The 24,855-nt window shown below is 33.1% G+C and overlaps 3 protein-coding genes and 1 long non-coding RNA gene across 11 annotated transcripts in view; 2 read left to right on the top strand and 2 right to left on the bottom strand.

Moving 5' to 3' along the window:
* Positions 1–11: 11 nt before the first annotated feature.
* On the top strand, positions 12–5,823 carry LOC145727852 (uncharacterized). 3 transcript variants are annotated; one of them, XR_014177938.1, is made up of 6 exons: positions 12–681; positions 740–2,773; positions 2,965–4,688; positions 4,790–5,170; positions 5,227–5,449; positions 5,509–5,823. It is a non-coding gene; the product is annotated as an uncharacterized LOC145727852 (long non-coding RNA). The 3 variants fall into 3 exon arrangements; XR_014177937.1 differs by having other exon boundaries at positions 740–4,670; XR_014177934.1 differs by having other exon boundaries at positions 740–4,688.
* On the bottom strand, positions 3,579–10,843 carry LOC145727510 (tetratricopeptide repeat protein 39C-like). Of its 3 annotated transcripts, XM_081977115.1 has the most exons (10): positions 10,492–10,842; positions 10,242–10,439; positions 10,044–10,191; positions 5,214–5,568; positions 4,949–5,158; positions 4,725–4,893; positions 4,456–4,663; positions 4,156–4,395; positions 3,879–4,099; positions 3,579–3,817 (listed from the first exon to the last, which is right to left on the bottom strand). In XM_081977115.1, exons 1-10 carry the CDS (start codon positions 10,672–10,674, stop codon positions 3,707–3,709), a joined length of 2,043 nt encoding a protein of 680 aa, XP_081833241.1. In that variant the 5' UTR covers positions 10,675–10,842; the 3' UTR covers positions 3,579–3,706. The 3 variants fall into 3 exon arrangements, with proteins under 3 accessions (XP_081833241.1, XP_081833233.1, XP_081833249.1); XM_081977107.1 differs by having other exon boundaries at positions 4,156–4,663; positions 10,492–10,843; XM_081977123.1 differs by having other exon boundaries at positions 4,156–4,663; positions 5,475–5,568.
* Positions 10,844–11,235: 392 nt separating this feature from the next.
* Positions 11,236–18,484, top strand: LOC145727825 (uncharacterized). The gene is made up of 3 exons (XM_081977662.1): positions 11,236–11,415; positions 15,228–15,401; positions 15,463–18,484. The coding sequence occupies exons 1-3, from the start codon at positions 11,355–11,357 to the stop codon at positions 15,663–15,665; spliced, it is 438 nt and encodes a 145-aa protein (XP_081833788.1). The 5' UTR covers positions 11,236–11,354; the 3' UTR covers positions 15,666–18,484.
* A 600-nt stretch (positions 18,485–19,084) lies between these two features.
* LOC145727655 (cardioacceleratory peptide receptor-like) overlaps positions 19,085–24,855 on the bottom strand; it is a 52,140-nt gene continuing 46,369 nt past the window's right edge. Inside the window, exons 2-9 of one of the 4 annotated variants that reach the window (XM_081977413.1) lie at positions 24,544–24,679; positions 23,022–23,125; positions 22,866–22,959; positions 22,689–22,784; positions 22,446–22,640; positions 22,295–22,384; positions 19,630–19,810; positions 19,085–19,365 (exon numbers count right to left, since the gene is read on the bottom strand). In XM_081977413.1, coding sequence (XP_081833539.1) covers positions 19,179–19,365; positions 19,630–19,810; positions 22,295–22,384; positions 22,446–22,640; positions 22,689–22,784; positions 22,866–22,959; positions 23,022–23,125; positions 24,544–24,679 — 1,083 coding nt within the window. In that variant the 3' untranslated portion in view covers positions 19,085–19,178. Of the gene's footprint in view, positions 19,366–19,629; positions 19,811–22,294; positions 22,388–22,445; positions 22,785–22,865; positions 22,960–23,021; positions 23,126–24,543; positions 24,680–24,855 lie in introns of all 4 variants that reach the window. The other 3 variants (XM_081977403.1, XM_081977392.1, XM_081977381.1) reach the window with 3 other exon arrangements.

Raw genomic sequence — 24,855 nt, 5'->3', positions numbered from 1 at the left:
TGTTTATTTACCTTGTTGAACTCTTGTTTATTTACGGCCCCATTTATTTATTGGTGTTTACGTAGGACAATCTGTCATTATACTGCAAGCTACAACTAACAAAATTAACTATTGAAGAGAGCTTTGTCAATGGAAAATCTCAGTTAAATTACACGTAACTATATCGGCTACGTTTTAATGGAAAAACTGCAAAAAACTATTTAAAATGAACAAACTAATGGTAGTTCTAGCCTAATTTTGCACTGCTCCTACTAACAGCTGACGGATTGATTACTGGTGGACGTAGGACATTTTTGATTTAGGTTAGAATTTCCTGTGTTTATTACAGGACTAGTTTTTTGATTTAAAAAATGAGTTATTAGCATGTTATTAGATAAATTTAAGTAAAACTTTTTTAACAATGCCTTTGTTCTGTGCAGTAATTGGTTGTGGCAGTCGCGGAATGCGGAATAATGTTGGATTTTTTACAATTTCAAGGGTTTTGAACTGTAAGCAGAAGCTTCATTTAAAGGAACTTTTCTCTATAGGTCAAAGTGGGTTCTTGTTTTGAAAAGAGACAATCTGAATTCAGATTGAAATCCAACAGTAAAAATGGGGTACAAAACTTATTTCATTAGAAGAACTGACAGTAGTAGTAGTAGTCAATTTGAAAGGTATTGAAAACCGAAGTACCTACCAAAGGTAAAATAAACTAGGTTTAGGATACTATAAGATTATTACAATAATTGTGCTAATATAGGACCATCTGAACTGACTTAAATGCTATTCAAACTGATAAATTCTAAGAGCACTCACAAGGCTAGGTAGGGTTATTTGTTTCACACATTACAAACTAGAAAAACGTTTTAATTCACCTTATTACTTAAAAAATTAGACTTTATTTCAGCACAAACACAATGGAAAAGTATGATGAAATGTCCTATGTGAAGAAAAAACCCAAGGGTTTACAAAAAATGTGTTAAATTATTATGGCGAAACTGTGGGATTTCCTGGATCTTCTATTGTTCTTCACTTTGAGCTTTTCTTCTTGGTTGGATTCTGTTTATTACTGGCTTTTACTGTTAAGGCCTTTACATCCACCCTTGTTGTTCAATACACTATTTTGTATCAATCCTATTATAAAACATTGCTGTTTCTGATGGAGTGGAGACCACCCACAATATTTCAGTGTCCTACTTTGTAGGATTTTGTTTGTGTGGTACTTCCGACCAACAAAATTGGTCTCTCTGTTGCAGTACGACGCCTCACGCCACAGTATCGTGAGTGGTTCCACTAATTAGGTTATTAATTTAACTAGTGAAATGCCGATATCTCTACTTGGAACTGAAATAATTTCTTTATTCTGCTCAGTAAAATCTCCATTAGAAGAAACCCAAAACTGACGAAAATTTTGACGACGCGTGTCGACGTGATAAATATAAAATATACCATAGATAAAGCAAGAAAGTGAACAAAACAAATTTGTAATCTCATAAAGGTCAAGCCTAGGCAAAAGGAAAAAACCCTGTCCGCGTATCAGAAAAAAATGACTAATTTGCGTTCATAACATAAGATTGAACGACGTTTTACAGTTTATTTCAGATGTTTTTCCAATAGCTTGTGATGGTCGTCATAACAAAATCAACTGGGGGTCTGATAATATTGATTAGGCCTGCTGGTAGGTCAAAAGATCAAATAAATAATTACGCCGTATCGAGTTTTATAACGCCAAAGCCACAAAAATAGTCTAAATTGCATGTTAAAGATTGTTGTTTTCATGCCAACTCAATATTATGCGTAGTTAGTCGATTGCGGTATGTCTTTTGGGGCAGATAAGATTTTAAGAAGAGAAGAGGACGAAAACGGTAATGTTTTGTGGGAAGACAAAGATATACTGCAACGATGGAAACGATACTGCGAAGTACTGTATATAGAGGAAGCAGGCCAAAATAATCAGGAGCAGACACCTCTCACGACAAATGAACCGGAACCGGATATGCAAGCAAGCAGGATTTTACTCAGAATAATCTACCGAAGACTACAACAGGATTTGTTACCTCAGATGCCTCCTGAACAAGCCGGTTTCGTTACAGTCAGAGGAACCAAAGACCAGATATTTAATACCCGCCAACTAATAGAAAAAGCACGAGAGTTTAACGTCCCTATGCTCCTATGCTTTGTAGACTACAAGAAAGCCTTCGATTGTGTAAGATGGGAGAGTCTGTGGAAAGTGCTGAGTGAAAGGGGAATCCCATGCCACCTCTGGTAGCCCTCTTTACCAGTTTGTATGAGAATAATGACGCAATTGTCAACCTGGGTAATGAAACATCGGATCCTTTCAAAACGCAAAGAAGACTGCGCCAGAGGTGCATATTGTCACTCAGACTGTTCAATGCCTAAGGCGAATAGGATCAATGGTAAAATGCTAAACAATCATCGATACGCGGACGATACCACTCTAATAGCAGTACAGATAAACAATCTGCCTCCAAATATCGAAACGGTTAATGACTTCATCTAGTTGTAGGGGTACTATGTAACTTGATAGAGATAGAAACAGAGATTTAAACGAGTTAGACTTATAGTAGGACATGCAAGTGAAAGTGAGATGAAGAAAGAAATTTCTTTTCTATTACATAGTTCCACTGCTGGGGTCTTTAATAACAAACACAGGAGACTGCGAGGCTGAGATAAGAAGATGTATATCGCAGGCAGCTTTGGTGAACCTGGAAAAGATAAGGACAGACAGAGGGATAACCAAAAAGACAAAAATGGCTCTGGTGAGAGCTTTGGTGTTCTCTATATTTTCGTACGGATCCGAGTGATGGACCATTAAGGTGGCAGATAGACACCGCATAGACGCATTTGAAATGTGGTGCTGGAGAAGAATTCACCATGGACGGCTAGAAGAACAAACGTGTCAATTTTTAATGAACCCGCAGACGAATCCTTCAATATTTTGGACACATCACACGCAGAAATGAGGCGCGAGGCTGAGGATCACCACCTTTGGAAGCGTAAGGTTACGAGCTGCAAGAAGCCATAGTGTCAGACATGAAGATACGACGAAGAAGAAGAGAAGATTTAAAAAGCTTGTGATTGAAGATCGAAGCTTTTGATTAATTTAATTTTAACTGCGCTTTAACTGAGAATCTGGGCAATATTCTTCATTAATGTTATTTAAGCTTGGAATGATACTCAAAAATACAAATTGATACCAAAAAGTCTCTATTCGGGAATATCATTTTCAATCATCCATTTAATACTTTTATTAGATTAAGCAATAGTGATTTCATGTTATAGTTTCTTTATATCAAAATTACTACAGCAATTTGTTGAGATAAATTCCAACCAACAAAACAATAAACTCGTATTGTTTTGTAATTATCGTAGTAAAAATGTACATTTTGCCCAGTTACGCAAATGATAATTCCATGTTGGGGGTAATCATTAATGTCAACATGGTTGAAATCACCGAAATTGAACAATAAATATTTGTCTGTATCGATGGATTCTGACAAAACATAGTCGAAAATCGATTTAATTTGTAGGATAGGTCCATCTAAGTCCGTCAACAATCTTTATTTTGCAAGAAAAAATCAAGTTTTTAAAACTTTTTAATGCATTAGCCATTATCTAAAGTTAATTTACCGCTTGCTTTATATAAACTTTAATGTGAATGTTTCGCTCTGTAATTTATTACAAAAATAAGTTAATTATTCATCCACTAATCCAATTGCTTCAAAATGGAGTGTACCCTGACAGTTAGCCTTGCATCGAAATCGTAATGAGTGTATCTGTTAATTTGTTGTAGCTGGCATTTTCCTTCTTCTTTGCTCTAAAAAATGATCTCAAATTATTCACTCATTCAAAATATAGAATAGATAAAACTTCTACACCTGTTGATTGTGAATCAGTATATTTCCGAGCTCATATTGAGCAAACGCCGAAATATGAGCGTCTTCAGCGTTAAAGGCTTCATTTCGTCTTTGCTCCAAACATTTCCGAAAATAACTTTCTGCTTTAACGATATCATTTTGAATGTTGTAGCAGGCACCCAATATGAGAGAACTCAATCCCTTTCGTGGCTCGTCTTTAAAGGTATGCACAGTTAAACAGTCTAAAATTAGAACATACAATACCGTGATGAATGTTCAGATTACTAAATTAATCCACCTGTGATTATTTTCTGCACATTAATTGGATTACAGCTGGCCAATGCATTCCATAAATAAAGCATTTCAAATACCAATAGTCGGAAATAAACCGCATCCAACGTTTTGGCTTCTTCTGAATTGACAGGACAACAATGAAACCTTCTTTCTAAAAATTCGTCCAGTTGAGTACACTTGATGCCTTTTGAAGCTTTTCGAATTTCGTCAAAAACGCCGTATTTGCTTACGTCTGGAATTGCTCCTAAGTTATTAAATGCATTATTGTAGAATAAAGTACACGGATGATTTGAAGAAACTATACCGATACAAATAGAAGAAAGGTAGACATAAAACAGCCTCGACCATCTGCTGGCGAGCTTTAAATGGGTGAATATTTCACTAGCACGTTCGTAGTCTAGTTCAATTAGATGGCACCATCCAATTTCATGCAGGCAGAGTACTTTAATTTCATGATGACTTGCATTATCTTTGGCAATTTGAAATGAAGTCAATGCAGAAGGAATATCCGACTAAAAAGTTTGTATTGTAATAGGGGCAAGTATGACATTCACTTTTTTCGGAATAGCTTACCTTTAACTTACTGGTTCTTCCAGCAAAAAATAAAAACAATGACGATTGAGCGAATTCTTTTTCAGATTCCTTAATAAGAACATTAGCGATTTCGACACCAGCTTGAACGTTTATTCCATCAATGGCATAAAAAGGACGAACTATCGTGTGATACCAAAGCAGGGCCAAACTTAAATGAATTGTTTTGCATCCGTACAACTATCACACGTACTGTATGTACAAACCTAGCCAGAGGGGCTCTCATATCAACGCCAAGTCTAGCGTACATCAAACAGGCAATGCCATTTTGCCTGCTTGTACTAAAACCTAAAATGCTAATTAATCTGGTTAGGGAAGGTGGCAGAAGGGACACGCCTAACTGGAACAGACCAAAACCAAACGATACTGCCCCCATCAGTCTTACAATGGTTGCTTTGTCTATAACTGGAGATTCTCTGGAAAAGTTTGCAAGTTATGTTGCTATTAAACAATAATATTTTAAAAACTTACGAAGAATTTGCAGGAAAAATATCTCTTAAAGAGGAAGGAAGATTGGAGAGTGTGGATGAAGTAAAATTAAATCGGGCAGAGCCTAGCAGACTCATTTTTCGACGAGAACTCAATGAATCGTTAACCGAATATGAGTTTCTTAAACGTGACGTTTTCTTAGTATTGTTATTTATTGAATTCGAATCACTGCCAGGCTCCTCCAGACTTAGAGCATGATGAGAATGAGATTGGGGAAGGTTAGACGTAGTGGTAGGTAGATACCCGTTTAACTGATTTTCTGGTGGGTCCCATTCAGGTACAAAAAAGTCTTCTTCTGGCTGGGCTGTTGATGGGATATTGGAAGCTCCAAGGGGATCTGGAAAAATATAAAAGTGAAACAGAATGTTATAAAATTTTGATGCAAGTCTAGACAATGCAAAAAGAAGTTTTCTCAGTTCAGAATAACTTTATTCCAAAGATATAATATCTATGGAAACCGTGAAATCAGACGCTTCTATTGGTCAAATCCGTCATTTCTATAGAAATTATCCTAAGAATAAATTTATTCAGAGGTGAAAGTACCGGCCTTTAATGTAGTGATTAATTAAATTTTGGTTTCTGTTTTCAAAAAGTATTTTAATTTAGTTTTGCTGAAACTTTCTGTACAAGATTTCAAAAAAATCAGACACACGGTTTTCGAGATATTGTAAGGTTTCCTTTTGTTACACACTGTAACTCTAACTGGGATTGCCTTTGCGAACAGACGTATTGTTAGTCACATTTCCGAAACAAACTATTTCCGAAGGCTTGACCAATGTTGCCAGGTCTACCGTTTTTGTGGTTCTTCTACCGTTTTCCTGTTTTTATTTTTGTATTCAATCTACCGCTTTAACAGGCAGTTCAAATTTTGACACCACTTTTCTCCCTGATTATACTAAATTTTGTAATGTTTTTTTATGTTATTAGATAGGAAATTCAATAAAGATTCGAAAATTGTTATTTCAAGTGGGTTTTACCAGCGATTTTGTTCTTTTCACGCTGCTTTTTTGACGTCACAATGACGTATCTTGACAATTGGCAAAATTATAGCTTTGCCAAATTACGTCATCGTGACGTCAAAAACGGTCTGCTCGCTCATGGAGCTTGAAAACGAATGCGGCTTATGTTTCTGGCAATTCAAACTTTGACACGTTTTTATTTTTGACTGTACTAAATTTTGTAGCTTATTGAATAGGAAATTTAATGAGGATTCCAAAAAAGTGGTTAGAACTGTCATTTTCTCATTCCAAGTGGGATTTACAGGCAATTTTATCCCTGACTGCCTTTTCAAACCGTGTTTGAAGTCAAAATTTGGCAGTTCAGATTTTGACACCGCTTTTCTACCTGACTGTACCAATTTTTGTAGTATCTTTTCTGGTTATTAAATAGGAAATCTAATGAGGATTCCAAAAAAGTGGTTAGAACTGTCATTTTCTCATTCCAAGTGGGATTTACAAGGCAATTTTATCCCAGACTGCCTTTTCAAACCGTGTTTGAAGTGAAAATTTGGCAGTTCAGATTTTGACACCGCTTCTCTACCTGACTGTACCAATTTTTGTAGTATCTTTTCTGGTTATGGAATAGGAAATTTAATAAGGATTCCAAAAAAGTGGTTAGAACTGTCATTTTCTCATTCCAAGTGGAATTTACAGGCAATTTTATCCCTGACTGCCTTTTCAAACCGTGTTTGAAGTCAAAATTTGGCAGTTCAGATTTTGACACCGCTTTTCTACCTGACTGTACCAATTTTTGTAGTATCTTTTCTGGTTATTAAATAGGAAATCTAATGAGGATTCCAAAAAAGTGGTTAGAACTGTCATTTTCTCATTCCAAGTGGGATTTACAAGGCAATTTTATCCCAGACTGCCTTTTCAAACCGTGTTTGAAGTGAAAATTTGGCAGTTCAGATTTTGACACCGCTTCTCTACCTGACTGTACCAATTTTTGTAGTATCTTTTCTGGTTATGGAATAGGAAATTTAATAAGGATTCCAAAAAAGTGGTTAGAACTGTCATTTTCTCATTCCAAGTGGAATTTACAGGCAATTTTATCCCTGACTGCCTTTTCAAACCGTGTTTGAAGTCAAAATTTGGCAGTTCAGATTTTGACACCGCTTTTCTACCTGACTGTACCAATTTTTGTAGTATCTTTTCTGGTTATTAAATAGGTAATCTAATGAGGATTCCAAAAAAGTGGTTAGAACTGTCATTTTCTCATTCCAAGTGGGATTTACAGGAAATTTTATCCCTGACTGCCTTTTCAAACCGTGTTTGAAGTCAAAATTTGGCAGTTCAGATTTTGACACCGCTTTTCTACCTGACTGTACCAATTTTTGTAGTATCTTTTCTGGTTATGGAATAGGAAATTTAATGAGGATTCTAAAAAAGTGGTTAGAACTGTCATTTTCTCATTCCAAGTGGGATTTACAAGGCAATTTTATCCCTGACTGCCTTTTCAAACCGTGTTTGAAGTGAAAATTTGGCAGTTCAGATTTTGACACCGCTTTTCTACCTGACTGTACCAATTTTTGTAGTATCTTTTCTGGTTATGGAATAGGAAATTTAATGAGGATTCCAAAAAAGTGGTTAGAACTGTCATTTTCTCATTCCAAGTGGAATTTACAGGCAAATTTATCCTTGACTGCTTTTTCAAACCGTGTTTGAAGTCAAAATTTGGCATTTCAGATTTTGACACCGCTTTTCTACCTGACTGTACCAATTTTTGTAGTATCTTTTCTGGTTATTAAATAGGAAATCTAATGAGGATTCCAAAAAAGTGGTTAGAACTGTCATTTTCTCATTCCAAGTGGGATTTACAGGAAATTTTATCCCTGACTGCCTTTTCAAACCGTGTTTGAAGTCAAAATTTGGCAGTTCAGATTTTGACACCGCTTTTCTACCTGACTGTACCAATTTTTGTAGTATCTTTTCTGGTTATGGAATAGGAAATTTAATGAGGATTCTAAAAAAGTGGTTAGAACTGTCATTTTCTCATTCCAAGTGGGATTTACAAGGCAATTTTATCCCTGACTGCCTTTTCAAACCGTGTTTGAAGTGAAAATTTGGCAGTTCAGATTTTGACACCGCTTTTCTACCTGACTGTACCAATTTTTGTAGTATCTTTTCTGGTTATGGAATAGGAAATTTAATGAGGATTCCAAAAAAGTGGTTAGAACTGTCATTTTCTCATTCCAAGTGGAATTTACAGGCAAATTTATCCTTGACTGCTTTTTCAAACCGTGTTTGAAGTCAAAATTTGGCATTTCAGATTTTGACACCGCTTTTCTACCTGACTGTACCAATTTTTGTAGTATCTTTTCTGGTTATTAAATAGGAAATCTAATGAGGATTCCAAAAAAGTGGTTAGAACTGTCATTTTCTCATTCCAAGTGGGATTTACAGGAAATTTTATCCCTGACTGCCTTTTCAAACCGTGTTTGAAGTCAAAATTTGGCAGTTCAGATTTTGACACCGCTTTTCTACCTGACTGTACCAATTTTTGTAGTGTCTTTTCTGGTTATTGAATAGGAAATTTAATGAGGATTCCAAAAAAGTGGTTAGAACTGTCATTTTCTCATTCCAAGTGGAATTTACAGGCAATTTTATCCTTGACTGCTTTTTCAAACCGTGTTTGAAGTCAAAATTTGGCATTTCAGATTTTGACACCGCTTTTCTACCTGACTGTACCAATTTTTGTAGTGTCTTTTCTGGTTATTGAATAGGAAATCTAATGAGGATTCCAAAAAAGTGGTTAGAACTGTCATTTTTTCATTCCAAGTGGGATTTACAGGCAATTTTATCCCTGACTGCCTTTCCAAACCGTGTTTGAAGTCAAAATTTGGCAGTTCAGATTTTGACACCGCTTTTCTACCTGACTGTACCAATTTTTGTAGTATCTTTTCTGGTTATGGAATAGGAAATTTAATGAGGATTCCAAAAAAGTGGTTAGAACTGTCATTTTCTCATTCCAAGTGGGATTTACAGGAAATTTTATCCCTGACTGCCTTTTCAAACCGTGTTTGAAGTCAAAATTTGGCAGTTCAGATTTTGACACCGCTTTTCTACCTGACTGTACCAGTTTTTGTAGTATCTTTTCTGGTTATTAAATAGGAAATCTAATGAGGATTTTAAAAATGTGCTTAAAACAGATTGTCATTTTCTGTGGGTCACGTGACTGCCTAAATTATCCTCTAAAACCAAATTTGTCTGAAATCTGCAAGAATTAAAGTTTAACACAGTTATCAAAAGGAGACGTGTTTCTTAAAGTTATGGCAGTTATTTTAACAATTATCACGTGACCGTTTAGCTAAATAGTGCACTAAAACCACGCGATAATTGTCACTAGCGTCAAACTGTGCTAAAAGGTGGAAAAGTCAAAAGGTTTAGAAAAGTTTACTTGTAGTATTCGATATAAAACGTGTTTCTGAGATTTATGGCAGATATTTTGACTGTTATTGTCACGTGACTGCCAAGTCAATTATCTTCTAAAACCACGTGATATCTGTCACGAATGTTAAAACTTTGTATTTTTAAAGCATATGGTTTATACAGCAAATTGGCATTATTTTTCAATGTAGAAACTGAAACTTCTAGTAGGTGAAAAAATTTAGACTTGTCTTTGCCCATCCCAAAAACATGTGTGTGTTCTGTAATATAACTAACTTCTCAAAACGTACAAACTATATTGGCTTTGTATGATTTACTTATCATTTTACCTCAAATCTTCGAAATTGTTTCAAATTTGTGGTGTTTAAATTTCAAAGTAAAAACTTAAACTAAAACTTGTATGCCTCAAAATATAACAAATACTAACCTGGCACGTTTCCTATTGTCTGTTTGTACAACGCAAGAATGTCTCTGTAGGTTTTTTGGTAGACTTTCCAGGCTTTCCTCAATACCCATCCTCCTTTAAAGTATCCCGAAAGATCTTGTTGGAGGAAAGTAATAATTGCTAAACATACCTAAAATACTACGATTAATTCAGTTTGCTTTGAATGGAGAATTATTATACTTGGGAATCGGCTAGTATAATTTGTGTTTCTAATTGCTCTTCGATTGAAGGACATTCTTGTTCTGTTCCACTCGATCCAAACATTTTCAAAGAAAAAGACTTGAACCATCCGGTTTTAGCAGTTGAACGTTTTTCCACTTCTTTTAATACTATTATTGCATTGGAAAGCTTGTCCTCGTCAAAACTCATTAAAGCATCCTAAAGTTACGGATATTAGATAAACATTAATCAACTTTACAATTAAAATTACCATGAAAATTGTGAAAGAGTATCCAGCGTACATAACTAAACTATTGGGATATTCCAAAAATAAAGCTTGTGATTCTTCATAATTATTATTAATCAACAAACTGATTCCTTTTCTTGCCAAAATCCATTCTTGTTCTTTGTCGGTGGAAAGCCGGTGAACATCCACATGAGCCTTGTTTGCCATTATTATTACAATTTTAAAGGACGGTGTATCATGTTAACAAAGATTATGCATTCTTACAGTGGACGAAATTTTGGTCACTTAAAAACATAGAATATTATGAACATTTTGCCCACGTTTAGCACTGCAATGCTTGGTGCCTGTTTGGACAGCGTCAAATATTGATTTTAACCCCCTTTTAGGGTTGAAAGAGAGTTCAAGGTAAATGAGTATGTTCCGTTTTTTGCATAATAAAAATCTCTCAAAACTTTTGAAATAATATGAAATAGGGGTCTAAACTGATTATCAATTTAACTAAATGGGCCAAGAGAACCAACATATTTTTGCGATCAGCAATTGGTTTTCTGCTGCCCATTTTTTGCGCAAATCTCTAATCCACAATCCTTATTGTTTACATTAATTTAGACCGTATCATACTAGCTATAATGCAATCTATACAATATCCTATGTCATCATAAACTTTAGGCTTTTATTCAATAAAAAATTGTTGTAACTCCATTACATTTTCTCACAAATAGTTCATTTCCGTTGTAATCGTCCAATCATGCGCACCATTCCTATAACACTGCCATTCATTGCGTTCGCCTATACGAACAGTCTTCAAATATTGCGTTTCGTGTTAGCGCCTTTAAGAGCGACTATTCAAATAAATATTAATACTTTTATCGCAAAAATTGTGCGTCATGTCGAGTGCTCAGTATATTGTAGGACTGCTCTGTTTTGCGGCAATATGCATTAATTTAAGTAAGTATTGAATGCATGGCTAGCGTACAAATATAATTTTACGACGCATTGGAGATGAATATCTGCGAACTCTATTTTTAATTTAATTGAAGGCGGGCTATCGTTTATGTGATGCACCGTTCATGACCTGTTAGCAATGATAATAAATAGTGCAAGTACTTGAATAATAAAATAATGAAAAGTTTCAGTCATACGCGTCGCAAAGCAGAGGAAATGCCCAAATGGCACCAACGAGAAAATCAATAAATTCTTCCTTTCAGTCCTTGGAGAAAGGAAGTTGTGTAAGATAAACAATCAATGCAAAATTAATAGTATAAAGACTGTATTAAACAGAAAACTGTAATTATTCAAAAAAAGTTAGTTTAGTTTGAATAGTAGAAACCAATACACTTACACAATAGAGTGATAGATTAAGAGAGATTTACAGAATCACAGTAAAAGATACCGGGTTAGTTTTTATAATGTGACAAGCTGTGATGACTTTAGTTAGTATTTTTATTCACAAAACCAAACCATTGAAAAAACAAGTTTAAACGTTTTTAACAATTATCGCATCTCTACTATTCGAGAAAATCCATCTTTTATGAAAAAGTAAACTTTTTCCCGCAAATTGTCCTAAAATGAGAACCTCAGTATTTTTTGATGAGTAACTTGGGTATAACTGTGTTATTACAATAACTTGAAATTCTCCCGTACAGGGTGTCAAACAATCAGAACACTTAAAGCCCCAAACATCAAAAACCATAGTTTCATATCTCTGTAAGTTTAGTTTGATAATTAGAGATAAGTGTTCTGAAAATTAACACTTTGCATAAGAATTTGAAACTAACATATGTCAGAATTCATCTGTTTACCCTTCTCTCTTCACAAATTTACACTTTAGTGTTAAAAGTAAATCAATTTTAACACTAGTGTCTTAAAACGTTATTAATTCAGTAGCGTATTCAATTGATTTGTTAATGCCTTTGCAGAAACTAGCTATTTATAATAGAAGTGTTATAAAAGTGCATTTTTGAAACATTTTTTTCTACTTCCACTGTAGGTGTAACAAAATTTACTCCCAAATGAAAACAGCCGTCACTTTCGTTTGGAACACTCTGTATAATTTTAACACATTGGCTACATTGAAACAATGTTTAGCTCAAAAACTACTTCACACCAAAGTAGTGATGGGTAAATTACTAGTAAAGAAAATATTTTACTTTACCAGGTTGACCAGTAAATTACTGGTAAATTGCAAATACTACGTTTCTTGCAGTTCAAACTTTGACACCGCTTTTCTCCCTGACTGTACCAAATTTTGTAGGGTTTTTTCAGGATAATGGATAGGAAATGTAATGAGGATTCCAAAAATGTGCTTAAAACAGTCATTTTCTCACTACAAGTAAGTTTTAGAGGCGATTTTGTCTGACTGTCTTTTCAAACTGTGTTTCTGCCAGTTCAAACTTTGACACTGCTTTTCTCGCTGACTGAATCAAATTTTTAAATGTTCTTTCAGGTTATTAGATAGGAAATTTAATAAGGATTCCAAAAATGTGCTTAAAACAGTCATTTTGTCACTACAAGTAAGTTTTAGAGGCGATTTTGTCCCTGACTGTCCTTTCAAACTGTGTCTCTGCCAGTTCAAACTTTGACACTGCTTTTCTCGCTGACTGTATCAAATTTTTAAATGTTTTTTCAGGTTATTAGATAGGAAATTTAATTAGGATTCCAAAAATGTGCTTAAAACAGTCATTTTGTCACTACAAGTAAGTTTTAGAGGCGATTTTGTCCCTGACTGTCTTTTCAAACTGTGTTTCTGCCAGTTCAAACTTTGACACTGCTTTTCTCGCTGACTGTACCAAATTTTTTAATGTTTTTTCAGGTTATTGGATAGGAAATTTAATTATGATTCCAAAAATGTGCTTAAAACAGTCATTTTCTCACTACAAGTAAGTTTTAGAGGCGATTTTGTCCCTGACTGTCTTTTCAAACTGTGTTTCTGCCAGTTCAAACTTTGACACTGCTTTTCTCGCTGACTGTACCAAATTTTTTAATGTTTTTTCAGGTTATTGGATAGGAAATTTAATTATGATTCCAAAAATGTGCTTAAAACAGTCATTTTCTCACTACAAGTAAGTTTTAGAGGCGATTTTGTCCCTGACTGTCTTTTCAAACTGTGTTTCTGCCAGTTCAAACTTTGACACTGCTTTTCTCGCTGACTGTACCAAATTTTTTAATGTTTTTTCAGGTTATTGGATAGGAAATTTAATTATGATTCCAAAAATGTGCTTAAAACAGTCATTTTCTCACTACAAGTAAGTTTTAGAGTCGATTTTGTCCCTGACTGTTTTTTGAAACTGTGTTTCTGCCAGTTCAAACTTTGACACTGCTTTTCTCCCTGACTGTACAAAATTTTATAGTATTTTTTCAGGGTATTGGATAGGAAATGTAATGAGGATTCCAAAAATGTGCTTAAAACAGTAATTTTCTCACTACAAGTAAGTTTTAGAGGCGATTTTGTCCCTGACTGTCTTTTCAAACTGTGTTTCTGCCAGTTCAAACTTTGACACTGCTTTTCTACCTGACTGTACCAACTTTTTTAATGTTTTTTCAGGTTATTAGATAGGAAATTTAATTAGGATTCCAAAAATGTGCTTAAAACATGATTCAGTCACTCCAAGTGAGTTTTACAGGCAGTTTTGTCCCTGACTGTCTTTTATTTTAGATTACAATTTCAATGATTTGTAAATTTGTTGCACCAAACTAGTTTTACTAAATAACTCAGAAACGGTGAAAGTCACAAAAAAAATGCAAAAGACCAAAAATGTTCCTAATTAAACCGTAAATTTGCAGGACAGTTTTTGCTTCCAGTATACAGGATGTGCATAAAAAAATTGTTGACTGACTGTTTTTGGTCACTCTGCACGCATTTCCGATATACTCTTTTGCTCCACACCACTGGAAAGAGGAGCCCAAGGAGGTTAATTTGAGTGGTTGAACCACCATAAACTTACAAAAATAACCGAGTTACATATTGCTTAAATTTCAAAGGCCAATTTCACCTTATTTGAAAATTTGTTGCATCAATCCAATTTTTACTAAATAACTAGAATACGGTAAAAGTTACAAAAAATTTACAAAAGAGCCAAAATGTTCGTAAAGAACTGCTGAAATAATCTCTGGAAGTTTCAAGCAAATTTCAGTAGTAGTAGAAGTCTAACCAATCAAAATGAACAAGACACCTAATTTCTTCTTTATTTTGTTGGTAACAATGCCTCAATCTATAAATCTAACTTTACTCTTATCAACAATAGACCAACATGACCTCCAAACTTAAATGCGAATTTCGTGCTCTTTTATATTCCTCTTACAGTGTACAACCGTTCTAGACGTATTTTTCACTTAACTTGTTAACACTGACTAATAGTAATTGTATTTTTAATAGGTTATCATCCTAAGTGACCTTAATTTGGCAAATTACAATGTGGGGATACTTGAGATAAGCATTTCAGGTTAGAACTAGCAAAAGCTGTCCTAAGTTAAAGTTTTCATTAAAAAGTCGATTTGAACAAGTTTTACTATACAGAATATTTCGTAGTTTATTGCCCAAGAATGACAGTTTAATATTTGCATTTTTAACTGACATATTTTAGTTCCTCCTGTCTTAATTATTGCAATATCAAAATCTGAAACTAGAATAGATATTGCCAACAGTAAACTTTCCAATATTTTCTGCCGCATAAAATCTAGTACACTCTGTATGTGTAAGGTTTTTTCAAAAACCTCAAATTTGTTTAGTTCTATAAACTGACGTGTAGATCTCTTTTCAGCTTTTGCCATAACCTGTTACGAGTGCAACAGTGCTCAAGACAAACGATGCATAGGAGATGCTAACAATCAATTAAGCGACGATCTAAAGAGGCCTTGTCCAGACAAAAAAGATGGAAAACCGTTTTCTTTGTGTAGAAAAATCAAGCAAGTAATCGATTTTGAAGTAAATGGACGTAAGTGCAACATCAAATGTATGTCTAACTCAAACTAGTCTAACTTTGGTTAATTTGACAGTGTTACCTGACAGCCGAGTAATTAGGACTTGCGGATGGGACGATTCGCAACACAAAAATCGTTGTTATCAAAGGTCTGGATTTGGGGGACGACAAGAAGTATGCGCATGTGACAAAGATGGCTGCAACGCATCTAATTTGGCCACAGTTTCGTTTGCTCTGGTTGCTGGTTTAGTGGTTCTCTTACAGGTTATTAGGCTCTAAATCTCAGCTCAAAACTAACCAAGTCTAGGAATTAGATACTCAGAGACCACACCAAATTCAAGTTCAATTGCAAGTAACGAGAAAATTAGTATGTTAGAAGTTGGTTGTAATAATACGCTTATGTACGACGTTTAAAAATCAATTTTTTGTAGAAATTTGGTCATTATATTCCACATAGTTTTGCGTCTTTTTTAACAATCTATACAGGGTGGTCCAGTTTTAAGTGTTAATAATTCACCATTTTATAGCTAATCAAAAAATAAGTTGACTTGCATTATTTCATTTTTCTGAAAAACGTTTCCTAAGGAAGATACAGTACTCCAAATTTCAATTTAAAAAATCGTTTTATAGTTTAAAACTGAACATCCAAGACTTGTGAAAGTCCAAATTTGTACTGAATAGTCTAAAAACTTTTTTACTACTAGGAATGGTCTTATGATTCGCTTTCTCAGACTGCCATCCTGGTTGAGTGTCTGAAACTGGCATTCAAGAACTAAAAAAAGTCCGAAAATCAAGACAAAGATTGTATTGTGCATGAAACTCATTTTTTACTACTAAAAATAATATAAAAGTTGACTTTTAATGCTAGAACTGACTTTACTAGGACTAAAGAGTCCAAAAGTATATTTTCAAGACTTTAATTGGTGTACAACTCAATTTTCTGGACTGGACAACAAGTCTAGAAGTAAATTAAATTTTCGGACATTTTATTTCTAAAAATTAGTTCTCAAGACTATTATATTGTAGCATTTGGTACCAAAATGTTTTACTTTTTTAATTTATTGCACCTATGAGTGTAGAATTTAATAGTGAAGACGCTTGAAATAACATTTCCAAGATTATGGTCAGTGGACAAACTGGTTTTTAGGCCTGATAAGTCAAAAACTTTGTAAAGATAGGTGTCTAGAAGTCGATTTAATAGTGACAAAGCTTGGAATGCTATTTTAAGTCTATGAAGAATGTAAAAATTGTTTTTTAAGTTTGCTATGTCAATAACTTGGTAAAGATAGTCTTGAAACTCGATTTTCCAATCTGAAAGCAGTTTTGAAGCACTAAAAATAGTCCAGAATTCGAAGAAAATGAAAAGCAAAGTAAAAAGCACGAAAAGTTTGTTTTCAAGACAATTTTCATGAATCTAATGCCAATGTCCTGCATCTAAGACCATTTTCAAGACTAAAATATTGAAATTTGTCTTCAAATTATGAAGACTTACTTCAAATGCAAATTTTAAGCTTCTGATGTCACTTTTCATTACTTCAGTCACATTTTGGAGTTCAAGTAAATTTTTAAGGTTTAAATGTATGAATTTGTTGTAACAAATTCTTGAAAAAGTAGTTTTTATGTCTACAAGTCAATTTTCAGTATTAAAGTCTCTCGATTTGCATGAAAACTGGTTACAAACACAATTTTTAAGCTTCTGAAATTTTTATCAAGTCAATTTTCAAAACTAAAGTCTTTCAGTTTGTCTGGAAACTATGAAAACTGGCTACAATAATATTTTTTAAACTTCTTAAGTTAATTTTCTGTTTCCAAGACAATTTTTAAGTTGGGTTGGGTTAGTTTTGGTCTTTGACCCTAATAACGTGTAATAAAGTACTTGTTCCAAATTTGATCAATATTGCTCCAACGGTCTATAACTATGACAAAAAAAAACGATTTTTTAAACAGAAATTTGAAGGACTGTATTAGGATTTAGGAAGCACTTTTCAGGAAAATGACATAATGAATGTCAACTTATTTTTTTATTTGGCTATGGATTGGTGAATTATTGACATTTAAAACTGGACCACCCTGTATAGGAGAAAGCTATGGAAACATGCACAAATTACTGATAAGGCAAATTTTGCAAATAGGTACATTTTAATTTATAAAATTGATAGAAATAAGATGGAAATAGTTATTTACTGCACTTTTCAAGTATAAAGGGTGGGCCATTTAAAGTTTTAAATTTGAACCACCAAAATTGGGAAATATTAAAAACTTACTTCCAAAGGGTGTTTAACGCAATCTGTAATGGATGTAATGGATCGTTAATAGACAAAATAACCAGTGTACGTTCTCGTTTAGTGCGTTCAATGAAAAACATTGCTGCTCAGAATGTGCAAGAACATTCATCAACATCAACTTGTCATCGTTTTCAGGAACTGCACATTTCTCGCAGGCAGTTCAATAATTGGTCCAAGAACTAAAGCCTACTAAAGATCCGTACCATGCTCAACGAATTTTTGATTCCAAAAATTGAAGAGAATCACATGCAAGACATTTGGTTTCAAAAAGATGAGGCCACATGTCACACAGCCAACGTAACTATCGACCTTTTGCGCACCGTTTTTGAAAATCGAATAATCAGCCGAAATAGTGATGTCAATTGGCCGTATCGGAGCTGTGATTTGAGTCCTTTGGATTATTTTATGTGGGGAACCATTAAGGATAGTTGCCATTGAAGAGATTCAAGCCGAAACAATCGAAAATGTACTGCATGTTCCATTCTTCTATGACAAAGTTCAATCTTTCCAATAAATTATTAAGTGGTCCACTCTTTACAAACTTTTAACGGTTAACTCACTTTCAATTAATTTCTCACCTTCAATAAACCATATGTATGTATGTACCATCTGAAATTACTGCATTAAATGAACCAGTTCTCTAATAAAGCATTTTTCATACTTTAGTTGTATTTATAATTTAAATGTTACTGTACTAATATAAGATTGTGTTCATTGAAAACTAGGTTCTGTTGTAAATTTAGATTTTACATGATGTTTAAAGATTATTAGTTAATAATCATGTGGAATTAATTAAATAAATGGTGTATCTGATTTTTACAATTTTTGTTCAGTTTTAATGGGATCATATCGAGTAACGTTTTTAGTCAATACCAACTTTTATTATTTAAATTTAAATTTTTGTATTTTTTCAAGTTTTGAGTTATTGTAACTTTTTTATTTGAACTCTTATAGATTTCACTAAAATGAGCCTAAACTGATCCCTCTAGCTCTTCATTTTACCGAGATATTGGATTTAAAAAAGTCTGAACTTTTTCTATAGAAATATCAAACACGTTCGGTAATATCGGTAGTCAAAATATGTAGTACTTATTTCCATTTTCAAAAATAGTACTATTTTTGCGCGATTGTTATAACAAAAATCAAAATGTACACAAATCACCGTCTTTTATTTCATAATTGTATATTCTCTGGTCTACCACTACTAATTAAGTATCATTACTAATTAACTTACCATCCGATATATAAATATTTAACTATATATCACAGATTTTTACACATTTCCAGACTAGCAGTTTTCTTAATAAGAATATTAACTAAATGTTTATTTGGCGCTTTTGTTATAATAACTGAAAGGTAAACGAGGACAGCTGGAAAAACTTATTATACATATATCATATAAAAAATTTGCTGTTTTTTTAGAAAACAAGAAAGTTTATTATTAAATTTCTGCTATAGACTAAATCAAACTATAATATTTCTATTAAATACAGAGTGTATGATTATTTTAGGATTCGTCATGGACTAGAGCAACCACAATAGCCGTATGAGCCTTGTTTAAGGATGTCACTATATCAGATCTTCTTTTGGCCGTATTATGGGTTAACACGTCTGACAGTGTACTGCTTTTTGTTGTAGAACTTCTCGATTTCTGACGAGTCTTTATTCGACACCATTTAAAAGGAGCAATATTCCTGAAACATGTTTACTGTCAGTCAATCAGTCAATTTGATGAATAAAGTTAGAGAAAATGTTGAGAACAAAACAAAACAAGAAAATTACGAAAAGTTGAAAATTACAGTAAAGAATTTTAAAAATATCACTTTGTTTTATCAAAAAATTACTTTTTATCCCTTCTCGCTTTGTTTTCTGTTTCAGTTAATTTAACAATAAGATTCGCTATAGCTTCTATACGCATTGAGTTTACTTTATACTTTGATTTCCTGATCTTTGCTTACCTGAAAATTTTGCAGATACGTGTAGAGAAAATACAGTAAATTATTGGATTGGCTGCTGAATTCAAAGGTGCCAAACTTTGGATAAATGAAGCTATGGCCGTATTGGTTTGGCTGGGCGGTATGTAACCAAATACTTGCAGCAAATCAAATATTATGTAGGGGCTCCAACAAACGATGAAAACTAAAATAAAATAAGAAAAAGAACATCGTTTTTTCTGCAATATTATGTGATATTTATACTAAGACAGAAATTCAATGAAACTGTTCCTTCTTTAGGATGTATATCGTAATAATCTAAGATTGTGAGTAGTCGACATTACACGGGAGTAGAATATTATTCGTTTTCTGCAACTCATTTTTTAGACAAGGTGTTGAATGTTTGGTATTTGTATGGTGTCGTTGAATAAGAACAGTGAGTAATTACTCATTATTCACGAAACAAAAATATTAAGACGACCATATCAGAAGAAGAATATTAGCTTCTCTAAGATGATCTAAAAAGTAAAAACCTTCCACTTCTATAAGAAAACTTGGGGAAAAATTACATTTATACATTTAATAATAAAAATATATTTGCTATAATACAGGGTGGTCCAGTTTTAAGTGTCATTAATTCACCATTTGATAGCTAATCAAAAAATAAATTGACTTGCATTATGTCATTTTTCTGAAAAACGTTTCCTAAGGAAGATACAGTCCTCCAAATTTCAATTAAAAAAATCGTTTTATAGTTTAAAACTGAACATCCAAGACTTGTGAAAGTCCAAATTTGTACTGAATAGTCTAAAAACTTTTTTACTACTAGGAATGGTCTTATGATTCGCTTTCTCAGACTGGCATCCTGGTTGAGTGTCTGAAACTGGCATTCAAGAACTAAAAAAGTCCGGAAATCAAGACACAGATGGTATTGTGCATGAAACTCATTTTTTACTACTAAAAATAATATAAAAGTTGACTTTTAATGCTAGAACTGACTTTACTAGGACTAAAGAGAGTCCAAAAGTATATTTTCAAGACTTTAATTGGTGTACAACTGAATTTTCTGGACTGGACAACAAGTCTAGAAGTAAATTAAATTTTCGGACTATTTTATTTCTAAAAATTAGTTCTCAAGACTATTATTGTAGCATTTGGTACCAAAATTTTTTACTTTTATTACTGAAGAAACTTGACTTTTTGAAATAGTTTTAAACTCGATTTTTCAGTCTTAAAAAGCACTAAAAACAGTCTGAATTTCTTAGAGATGCTACAATTTATTGCACCTATGAGTGTAGAAGTCAATTTAATAGTGAAGAAGCTTGAAATAACATTTTCAAGACTATGGTCAGTGGACACACTGGCTTTTAGGCCTGATAAGTCAAAAACTTTGTAAAGAGTCTTGAAACTCGATTTGAGGCACTGAAAACAGCCTTAAAACACTAAAAACAGTCTAGTTTATTAAGAAATTCCCGAATTTTTAGCACTGAGGTGTCTAGAAGTCGATTTAATAGTGACAAAGCTTCGAATGCCATTTTAAGTTTATGAAGAATGTAAAAATTGTTTTTTAAGTTTGCTATGTCAATAACTTGGTGAAGATAGTCTTGAAACTCGATTTTCCAAGCTGAAAGCAGTTTTGAAGCACTAAAAATAGTCCAGAATTCGAAGAAAATGAAAAGCAAAGTACAAAGCACGAAAAGTTTGTTTTCAAGACAATTTTCATGAATCTAATGTCTTTGTCCTGCGTCTAAGACTATTTTCAAGACTAAAATATTGAAATTTGTCTTCAAATTATGAAAGTCAATTTTTAAGGTTTAAATGTATGAATTTGTAGTAAATAATTCTTGAAAAAGTAGTTTTTATGTCTACAAGTCAATTTTTAGTATTAAAGTCTCTCGATTTGCATGAAAACTGGTTACAAACACAATTTTTAAGCTTCTGAAATTTTTATCTTTTCTAAGTCAATTTTCAAAACTTCAGTCTTTCAGTTTGTCTGGAAACTATGAAAACTGGCTACAATAATATTTTTTAAACTTCTTAAGTGAATTTTCCGTTTCCAAGACAATTTTTAAGTTGGGTTGGGTTAGTTTTGGGTCTTTGACTGTAATAACGTGTAATAAAAACTTGATCAATATTGCTCCAAAGGTCTGACAATTATGAAAAAAATAAATGATTTTTTAAACAGAAATTTGAAGGACTGTATTTTCCTTAGGAAGCACTTTTCAGGAAAACGACATAATGAAAGTCAACTTATTTTTTAATTGGCTATGGATTGGTGAACTATTGACATTTAAAACTGGACCACCCTGTATATTATAATAAAAATTCAAAAAGTCATGAAATGGTATTCATCAATGTTACCCTGATTTCGCATGTTTCCAATACTTGAAAAAGATCCCCAAGAACGCTTAAAATTGGGTTTAAATGGAGTGTTTTTTCTGCTACATTTGCCAATAACTCGGAAGGGATGACAAATACAAAACAAAAATTCATGACATAAAAATGTTTCTTTTAACAGGAAATTCAGTTCGTTGAAGAAAATTGCTGGCGCACAAATAATTGATAAAAAAAGGGATCAAATGAGGAAAAATGTACAAAGACTACAATACTGTAAGAGAACTACAATTAGGTAGACTATTACGTCATTTTATGTTTGTTTGTAATGTACAAACATTAAATTTCAACTTACCAGAAACTATTACAAACGTAATTTTTATAGTTTTAACTTTGGCACGTGGAATTAGTCCTCTGGAAGAAGCTCTACGATCACCATCCGAACCTGCTAAAAAATGCGAATCAACCAGTAATTATTTTTAAGTTGATTTCAAATCCACACTAACCAATTCGTTCCTTGGTGCGGGTTCCGTTTTCCTTCGGAAATTGGGTAGTGCTTTTGGTCCATATGGTTCTAATCATGACCGCGTAACATGCTGTAATAATAATGGTGGGAATGACAAACAGAACCAACGCAATTAATACCATGTAGAATTGCCAATGCCACTGCTCACGAAATTCTATCCAGCATTGCGGTTGATCTAAAAGGGAAATCGTTAACACAATTTTTAAATAACAAACAAACTTACCTTGAACGATCTTTTCTTCGTAAAGGAATAGCATGGGGATGGAGAATAAAGTACTGACTATCCATGCTAGAGCTATTAAGGTTTTGGCTCGCTTCCCTAGAAAAACAAAACTAGAATAAATTCTAGAACTAGAATCTTGACAATTTTAAACCAAAAGCATTTTGTTGTTACACTTACAACTTCCAGAAAACTTCATTGGATGTCGAATTGCATCATATCGATCGATGCTTAGTGATACTAATACATAAGTGGAAGCGTAGGTGACTAACGCCTGTGAATGAAATAATTAACATTTAATGAAAATACATTATTTTCAAATTTAAATACACCAACCTGTAAAAATTTTATAATACGACACCATGTATCCCCGGCATACCAGGTGACTGTAAGTCGCCACACAATGTCTGTAAGCACACTGATAAGACCAACAGTAAGATCTGAAAAAAACTTAAATTATGTAATATAATTGTATAGCAAAAGTGAAAATAAGTTAGAATAATACATATTTTACGGTTCAACCTAACCTATCCAAAATGGGCCTGTTTCGTAACTACAAAGATGGATTGAAAATATTATACCCGTATTTTTTTGTTTTCAAAAATATTAAGTCTAAATAGAAAAAAAATGATGATAAAAACTACATTAATCTCATGCTTAAAACGCCCGCCGCCGGTGACGTACTACACTATCAACCAATCAGCGACAAGAAGTGAAACAGATGGCGTGCAACAGCCAATAAAATCGCCCAGAATTACGTACGTCACATGCGCGCCAAAACAGATCTTTTAAATTTAATGGACAAATTCAAACTAATGCAGGAACATTTACGACCATAATTTTTTCTTCAAGAATATGAAAAATTAGTTGTTTGATCCTATTCTTTCGATTCCAGTCATTAAAACAAAAACAATTATGATATAAGGGATAGGCCCATTCCCTAACATTTAATAAATATCCTCAGCATTTGTATTTGACGTGTTGATGATGCGCTTAACTAGTTTGAAAAAGCAAGAATTTGACAATTTTTGACAAACCAGTTTCTAAGATACTAAATTCACTACATAAATCTTCAACTAAATTATAAATTGAAAATTTGTAACAATGTTTCAGTCTGCTTTTTTTGCATTCAATTTATAACTTTTGTCGTATTATCCGGAACCGGTCCCTCATTAGGCGCCAACTTTCGAATCGTCAGACTTTTCCAATTTTACCTTCGGGAAAATCGTTTTTGGATGATAATTTGATGTGGGTCCGTGAGATTATTAAGCAGAAAGTTGAAAGACAAATTGAGTTGCTGAAACGTCTTTTTATAACAAGAAGCCGATTTTAACTATTTTATAACTTCCTGATTGATAGTCTCTTCTACGAATTGTATTAAGTGAAATCTTAGGAATTTAATATACAGCGTGTAACAAACGTCTGAAATACCTAGAAAAGTATTATTACATACGATTTTTATTTTCTTTTCTCGAACAACCACATTTTACTTCAATATTCAACTGGAAGAGGTTTTGTTACAATTAACTTCTTTGAAGAAAAAAATCAACTAATCTGAATGTTTCACAATAAATTAACCGCCAAAAAATCTTACTACTTAGCTTAGCTTAGTTATCAGAAATCTGTTAAGATATTTCTTATTAAAAATATTACAAACTTTTTTCGTTTTGGCATATTTTACTTCCACAGCTTCTCACAGCTAACGTGAATTGTTTCACTGTTATATGAATAACAGTAAAAATAAAGTTTAATAATTTAATTGATCAATGACAGTAATTTACAATTAATTAATTAAATGGTCATCTTTAGAGATAAAAAAATTGTATAACTTAAAGAAACAGTATACTTTCTATATTACCTGCAAACGCCAAATGAGCGATGAAAAATCTCATCCTACTTTTTCTTGGTCGACCGATGAAATGGGTGTACAACACTCCGGTGTTCCCGATAACGATGACAACGAAGAGAATCCATAAGACTGTAAAATGTTCTACCTAAAATAGAAAACAAGGAGTTAAAATCTTTGTGCTTTGGGCAGATACTGCTGTGATTTTGACAAGTGCATCTGGACTTTCAAAATCTTAAAAACTGAAAGGTCGATCACTAATTTGAAGCAGAATCTGAACTAGAATTAATTTAATTAAAACATTTCCTATTTAATATTTTCTCT

The sequence above is a fragment of the Ips typographus genome, linkage group LG1 (assembly GCF_016097725.1).
Source record: "Ips typographus isolate SLU linkage group LG1, UJ_Ityp_2.0, whole genome shotgun sequence".
In the NCBI taxonomy this organism is placed as follows: domain Eukaryota; kingdom Metazoa; phylum Arthropoda; class Insecta; order Coleoptera; family Curculionidae; genus Ips; species Ips typographus.
Note: the sequence above shows the minus strand (reverse complement) of the source record. Positions and strands in the feature narration are given on the sequence as shown.